Source organism: Vicugna pacos, chromosome 16 (genome assembly GCF_048564905.1).
Source record: "Vicugna pacos chromosome 16, VicPac4, whole genome shotgun sequence".
Lineage (NCBI taxonomy): Eukaryota > Metazoa > Chordata > Mammalia > Artiodactyla > Camelidae > Vicugna > Vicugna pacos.
The window spans coordinates 50,391,304-50,399,121 of NC_133002.1; the positions used below are offsets into that span (position 1 = coordinate 50,391,304).

A 7,818-nucleotide genomic window follows, 5' to 3' on the forward strand; every position below is an offset into this window, starting at 1 on the left:
CAAAGGATTCAGGGAGACAAACATTCAAGTCACCACATACTGTGTGACCTTGCGCAATTAACCTCTCTGAGCTCAACTGCCTCATCGAGAAAGTGAAGTAACAGTACCTACGTAGTCGGTTATTGCAAGACTTACAGAAGAGGAGCAGGAAAGCACGCAGCGCAGTGCCTGGCACACAGCAATTGCTTAATAAATGATGGCTACCATTGTGCTATCATGAAATCAGATGGTCATGCCCAGGAACTTTCCTCCCTGCCACCCCTGCCCAGGCCTGACCAGATAAGAACAGTCTCAGCTGGTGTTTTCTATCTAATGAACTCAGCTTCACCAGATGGGTAAGAACTTGAAACCACTTTTTTGTTAGTTTTTTGGGGGTGGGGGCGGGTAGTAATTCGGTTTATTTATTTATTTGTTTATTTTTAATGGGGGCACCTGGGGATTGAACCCAGGACCTCATGCATGCTAGGCAAGCACTCTACACCTGAGCTATACCCTCCCACTGAAATCACTTTTTCTAATGGGTCTTGCTTCCCTTTTTGCTTTGGCTGCTAAGAAATATAAACTCAAAATTTTATCGCTGGCAGCCTTTGGGATGCACTTCCGTGTGCTAAAAGGGCCACAGTTTTGTCTGCCTTTATTTTCCTCTCACTCTGATTTCCTCATCTATTTTTACCCTACTGAATGATAATACATCACTTTTATTTTATAAGTGGTCCCAAATCATTTTACAAGCAAACGTAGCTAGCTGGCCAGAGATACTGGCAAAATGATGTTTCTTTCCTCTCTTTTAATAAAGTCAAACCTTTTGGGAATAACTTAGAATCTAACTTGTCTGTAACATGTCTCAGGTTTTAAAATGAATACAACAGTCCATCCCTATCCCTTTCTTATGAGCAATTAATTTAACAAAAAATGCCACCTGATCAGTCATGAGACAAGGTGATTGTTTAAGTTATTTTTTGCAGGATTAATCTTAGTGCTCCTTTTTCCGTCTTTCTCTATTCCTTATTAGCTCCTGGTCTGATAAGCCTGCGGTGGGAGCGCTCAGAAGAGAAATTTATTTCATCTGTGTTTAGTTTCCCATCCCAGGGAGGCAGGCAGGTCTCCCTACCCCTTCAGTACCTCCCCCTTCATTTTAAACCACACTGCTTAGTATAGTGATTCTCTCAGGAGATAGAGAGCAGAAGACAAGTGCAGAGCCCGACTTCTTGGGCCAAATCCCATCTCTATTCACAAACTGCTTCTGGTAAGTTACTGAGCTCTGAGCCTCCGTCTGCTCATCCATACAATGGACGTGATAATAGTAAGTTAAGTGAAAACCTGCGTTTAAGTCCTTGGAGCACAGTTCCTGGCACAGGTGAAATGTTAGCTAGATTCTGCCAGTTGCAGATATAAAACCAACTCTTGAGTCTTGAGGTCACTAAAGGCTCTTTCTCGAATCCATACTTCTAGTGAACTTTTTCAAAAGAAAACCATTTTTTAAATTTCCCAGGTGAATTACAACCACTTGTCCGGATTCCCAGTGTTGGTCATCCATTGTGTTGGGCTACTTTACTGTTAATCATTCTGAATGAAAGGCATGCCCGTAGCTGGTGCCCCTCAGACTGGGACACAGAACTGGGAGCAGGAATAAAGCAAGTCAGGCATACCACGGTCCAAACCCCTCATCCGACAGCCATTGGCTGGGTGTGGTGGGGAGTTATTTAACCCCCGCAGGCTTCCACTCCTCCTCCTATGAAGCAGGAGCTCTAATGCCTGCCTCCCCTTGCATTTTAACCTTGAACAATCACTGAACCAAGTGGCTGAGGGCGCTGAAGGGATGCAGTACATACTGTCTAATGCCTGGCCCCTGGCTGACATTTCTTTCCAGCTGCCTTAGCACTGTGTACTCAGCAGACATTTCAGGGGGGCTACTCTGTGCTAGGCACTGCACCCAAAACTGGGGGCTCAGAAAAGAGTGAGACTGGCACAGTTCCTGCCCGCCTGGAGCACAGTCTGCATTTCACAATTCTTCCCTACTCCAGGCCTTCCAGCCTCAGCGCCAACCCTGCCTGGGTCTCCTGCTTAGCGGCCCTGGTTCATTTCCTTTTTATAGGCACCCTACCACTGTTTCACAATTTTAAAATTGGCTAAAGCAGAAGGTAGTGGTTTTTAAGAGAGGATGAAAGCCTCTCTAAAAAACACCAGGCACTCCTGCCACCTTGTTTTTCTAAACAACTCTAAAAAACATCTGCTTAATAAATTAACTCAAGTGATTCACTGGTAGGGACCTCATACTTGCATGGCCAGCTGGAACAGACAAGGGAGCAGCAATGAGGGCAGGACAGAAGGAAAAGCATTTTACAAAATGTATCAATACATGAATGCCAGCTCTTCAAGTTAACCTCACTGATTTGATGCAACAGGGTAAGTAGCCTAGATTTTGTCACCATGACTACCACATCCTCCACCACCCTTTCGGTATCCAGCCTTCGAGATGGCCCCCAAAGAGCCTTGTCTTCTGATATCACACCAGCATGTGGTCCCCTCCCACATCACACCAGGGTTGATCTTATGCCTAACAATACTGCAGAAATGCTAGTATGTCACATTTGAGATTAGTTTATAAAAGATGTTGCAACTTTCATCTTAGTCACTCTTTCCTCTTCTGGGATCACTCACTCTGGGCAAAGCCATCTGCCCTGTTCTGAGCATCCCCGAGCACCCCCATGGAGAGGCCCACATGGCGAGGAACAGCCACATGAGTAGAGTCCCCAGCATCAGACAATTGTAACCTGACCAACATTTTATCAGCAACCTCTCAACAAACCAACAAATCACTACTGTAAAGCCACTAGGTTTTGGGGTAAATTTTTAAGCATCAACAGATAACAAGTACACCACCCGACCAATCTTTAAAAATCTCTACCTGATTATTAAGCTAATATGGAAAATACTATCCACTTTGTGAATAAACTTGCCAGGAACAGCCAAACTAGATTACTGTGCACAGGTCTCACTATTTACACAATAGAGTGATTGATACAACTTGGCTCCCTGGGCCTTCTGGAGGTTCAAGGATGGGAGTTAGGAGGCCTATGAACCACCTCCAATTATATGCGAGTGTGTGTTTTTCTGGGAAGAGGACCCAAAAGGTTCAGAACTGTAATGGAAGGACGGGGTCACGGAACAGCCTAAAGAGGCCAGATCTTTCCCACCTGGAGAAATGAAGGCTGATGGAGATGATTCAAAGAAACAAAGTCACCACAGCTCAGAAAAGGCACCCTGGGATCACAGTGCTAAGTCCCCAAGCCCTAAAACAAAGGAATCCACTTCCCTCTACTTCAAGACACCAGTCAGCGGATGCTGATGCTCCCCAGGAAGGTGAGGCATCATTACTCAGCCAGACACTTACCTCTCAACCTGGAAATGACTCAGAAAGAAAGGGGGGAGTGGACAGAGGAGAGGCCGCCCTGCATTGTCAGGAAAATACAGGGAGCCACGAAGCCTGGAGTCACTGATGAACTTTGAGGCCCAGCATGGAGTGTGCTGACCCAGCTCATCTGAATCTCCAGCACCTCTAAGTTCAGTCTGGGTCCCCTTCAGTGAGGCATTTATCAAGCACCTGTGCCAGGTGTGGGGCTTACAAGGTGAATAAGAAACCATCCCTGCTGTCCATGCAGGCTGGTGGGGACCCAAATAGCTGGAGTAAAATGCTGTAAGCACCAACAGGAAGTGGGGCCAGGAGAGGTCAAGTTTGAAAGACGTGATCTGGGAACTGAAACTTGGACCAGGACAAGAATGGGTGGTGGATGCTCCGGGCAAGAGAACAGCATGTCCCAGGACATAGGGGCAGGAGAGGTCAATGCATTCTGGGCACTAGCAGTTATAGAACCAGAGTGTGGGGCCAGCGGGTCAGGGGGCCAGGTGGGAGGGGCCAGAACAGAGGGCCTTGCCCTCTGACAAGCTGGGTCCTGTCCTGAGGGTCTTCAGGGGGTGTGGGAGGGGTAACAGGATGACACTGGAGCTTTAGAAAGATCACCGTGGGCTGGAGGGAGAGATCGGAGGCCTATGACAACTTGGATGATGGTTCAGGCCAAAGCTGAGGAGGTCTGCACTAGGTCAGACACAGCGGGGATGAAGGGAAGGGTTGGACTTGAGAAATATTTAGTGGATGCAAAAGGACTTGTTTTTTGGGGTGAAGAAAATTTCCCGAAACTAGACAATGGTGATGTTTGCACAACATTATGAATGTACTAAATATCATTAATAACATTTGTTATATGTATGTTACTACAGTTAAAGAAAAAAAGACACGGGGATCGAGGCAGAGAGTGGAAGATAAGGTTCCTGGATTAGGTAGTGCCCCCCTGCAGGAGGATATGCGTGTGCTGACTGCAGGAGAGAAGGCCAGAAAAAGATAAGGACGGGGACAAAGTCCCTGTGGTGCAGCCAGGATTGGGAGGCTGGGGGTGATGATCCAGAGGAGATGTCAACCACTGGCCCCATAGGAAGCCAGGTGCTCAGGGCAGCGGCCAGGGCTTCACTGGACTGGAGGGTGGGCATGTGGAGGTGTAGAGGGGAGGCTGAGCTCCAGAGACGACCGGATCCTGGGAAAGTCCAAGTCTCCCAGGGGGGAAGAAAAGAGGGTTTGTCAGAAAGGTGGGTGAACACCTGGGAGGAGGGTCTAGAAGGCCAAGGAAAGGGGCTTTGTGCAGAGGCAACGCAGGGGACCAGAAAGCTAAGGACTGGAGGTATTTGGGGCATCTGGCATCTCCCCTTAGTCAGAGGATTCCAATTGCAGGGAGCGGTGGGGGCCAAGGCCAGAGCCGCTAAGTAGGGATGCCTGAGAGGTGAGGAAGAAGTGACGGTGATTACAAACGAGGCCTCGGAGAAGTCTGACGGAGGAAGGGAACAGACAGGAGGGGGACACAAGATAAATGGAGGCAGGGATGAGTTTTCTTCTTCCTAAAAAAAACAAGAGACTGTCCGTAGACTGAAAGGAAAGAGCCAGAAAGATGGGGGTAGAGATACTAAAAGTGGGATGAGGGCTGGTCCTAGGGGGCGATGAGAGGGATGGGCTGCAGGTTCAGGTGGACAGGCTGGCCAGGCGCAGCCATGGGGTGGACACGGCATCTAAAGCAGGAGGGAAGCCAGGGACGGGTGGGGAGGCAGATAAGCCTGAGGCCCCAGCAGGGCGGGAAGTGGAGGGAGTTCCCTGCAAACAGCACTGTGTTCTAGGTGAAGATGCAGCTGAGGTCATCCTCCGAGATGGGCGGGCTGGGGTTGGGTGGGGACCTGAGGGAAAAGGGGAGGAAGGGCCAGGGCTGACCAAGCCCCTCAACCTCTGAGCAGGCAATGCGGAGCAGGCTGGCAGGTCACGTACGTCCAGTGTGGTCTCCTGTGGCCTAAGGGATGGGAGGCCTGGGTCTCAGCCCCAACTCTGCCAGCACCAGAGTTGACATAGTGCAAGTACCTTATGGAAAACAGGGTGGAGGCCTGGGGAGGCAGTTGGAGGGTCTTCCTGCTCTAGGTGCTGCAGTTCTGAAGTTTTCCCCTGAAGGTACAAAGACCTTTCTGGAAAACCTGGGCAGGGAGCGATTTACTGTCGCCTGCGATGGGAAGGAAGATGGGAGATTGGAGGTCCCGGGAAACAGGACTCAGAGACGCAGAAGCCCAGGGGCACCAGTGTTGGCAGGGTGTGGTCTGGACAAGAGCAGGGGGTATGTGGGCTGGAGTGGACAGGAGCTGAGGTTGTCGAGGTGAGCTAGGGCTGACAGTAAACCACTGTTTACTAACCACCACATGCCAGGCAGGTGGGTCACCTTTTTATCTAATCTCCTCTCTATACTGACTCTTATCACATTTATTTTACAGAGTGAGGGGAAAGGGCTCAAAGAGACAGAGTAACAGTGGCTTTAAAGATTTGAGTCAGGCCACTGGCTGCCGGCTCCAACGATGGGGGATGTGGGGAGGGGAGGTTCTGGTGCCCTGCTAACTGGCTCTTTTTGGACAAGTCCATTGTTTCTCTGGGTGTCAAGACATCATCAGTCAACTGAGGATGATTTGAGGATAATGGGCATCCCGCCTCCATGGGTTGTCATGGGGATCAAACACATGGACACGAGCAGGAGACCCACCAGACCAGCTCTGCCAAGCAGCCACACCAGCCCTCCTTGTCTTGGAGCTACAGCTCCAAGCCTTGTCTCAAACAACCAGTATCACCCACACACATCATTTCCAAATAGCTGTACAACCGTCTGCAACCCGGTCATCCCGATTCCTCACTGACTGAAGTGACCTCTCACAAGCACATCCTGTTCTGTAGGCTCTCCCTCCATTCAGCCCCCAGACTCAGCCCAGTCCCCTCTTTCACATCATCCCAGACGAAACAAAACAAAACCTGCTTATCTTAGAGATTCAAAATTAGCTCTAAAGGGGATGATAAACCAGACTTCAAAGACAGGCAGAAGCCCCCCCATCCTGTGCACAAGCACAGAGCATTGCTTATTGACATCATCGTAGCCTCCTGGGTGGATGGGAAGTGAAATCTAATCTGTTTTAGATCATTTAAGAGAAAAAAAAAGTCACAATAATGATCTTTAAACTATGTCCTGGCTTCATGAATCTCACAAATTGATTCCGTCTCCTTTGCGAAAAAAAAAAAACAATTGAGGATAGGGTGGAATATGAAAAATAAGAAATCATGGTAGAACAACAAAAAATAACCTATGGAATCACTCACTTTCTTATCTCCTCCCCAATCCAAACAAAAAGAAGTTCACTGGGATCTAGAAAATGTGTGCTACTTCGAGAAACTGCTAATTAAAACTTGGCTTAGAACAAGCGTTTTGTTCTAAAACCTTCTGAAAATGCGGAAAGGAATCAACATTAGCTCCCAGTTGGAGTATGTTTCTGAATTGTTATAAATATTAAACTCAAGTAATTTGATATGAGTTTTTAAAAAGTCACAGAATGACACAAGGAAGCCAGGTAGGAATTTTAGAACTTACAGTTTTCTTGACCCTTGAGGCTTGAACCTGGAAAAGACAGAAGAAATATGTTGGTTTCATGAGCATCAATGCTCCCGAAGTTTAAGCGATGCAGGAAGAGAGTAAAAACTCACACAGCAGAAGTGTCAGCAGGGCTGCGAGCCACACTGTGCCCCATTGGGTCCCCCCCAGCTGCATCCTGAGAGCGGAGACTTCGGGCAGTTAGTTCTGCTTTGGGGCCATGCCCTGGGGGCAGAAGACACTTCCCACGCGACCAGATGAGAAGCCTGTCCTGTGAAAAGCAGAGACCACGCTGGGAGCTTCTCCAGGAGCTGCAGAGAGACTGGCCTTGGCGCTGGTCAGGTAATGGCGGCCATGCTGGAAACCAGGAACAATGCCTGGGCCGCCTAATATCTCCTCAGGAAATGACTGGCCTTCCTGAGAGGCCACTGAACGCAGCTGCTTTGTTTAGCTTTTTCATGGGGTAAAAAAAAGGCACCAGTGACATTTACTCAGCACTCTCAGCCCTCCTTCTGCCTCGCCCAGATTTAGGGCCCCTTCTCATAGCAGGGTAAGAGGGTTCCTCCCTCTCTCCAACCTACCCTCAAAGGGCTTCTCTCCTTAGACTCTCACCAAATCTCTCTGCTTTTTCCTCTGGCCCCCCACAAAGGGGCTCTTGCCACATGGCATGAGTCTGGACCTCCTGCTTCTCCTGCCAAGGCTGTAGAGAGCTCTGACTTTTCCAGAAAATTGCAGGTTTATCAGGGAGACCTTGTAATGGCTCCCCATTACCCTCCAGAGAGAGTCAATTTCCCAGCTTTCACAATGCAGCCCTTGCTTACCTCTC

The 7,818-nt window shown here is 48.8% G+C and overlaps 1 protein-coding gene across 1 annotated transcript in view; it reads right to left on the reverse strand.

Annotated features, from left to right (window-relative positions):
• Positions 1-7,400, reverse strand: part of PECAM1 (platelet and endothelial cell adhesion molecule 1) — a 48,201-nt gene extending 40,801 nt beyond the window's left edge. The window contains exons 1-2 of the mRNA XM_006199317.4: positions 7,106-7,400; positions 6,993-7,019 (exon numbers count right to left, since the gene is read on the reverse strand). Coding sequence (XP_006199379.1) covers positions 6,993-7,019; positions 7,106-7,169 — 91 coding nt within the window. The 5' untranslated portion in view covers positions 7,170-7,400. The remainder of the gene's footprint in view (positions 1-6,992; positions 7,020-7,105) is intronic.
• Positions 7,401-7,818: the final 418 nt, after the last annotated feature.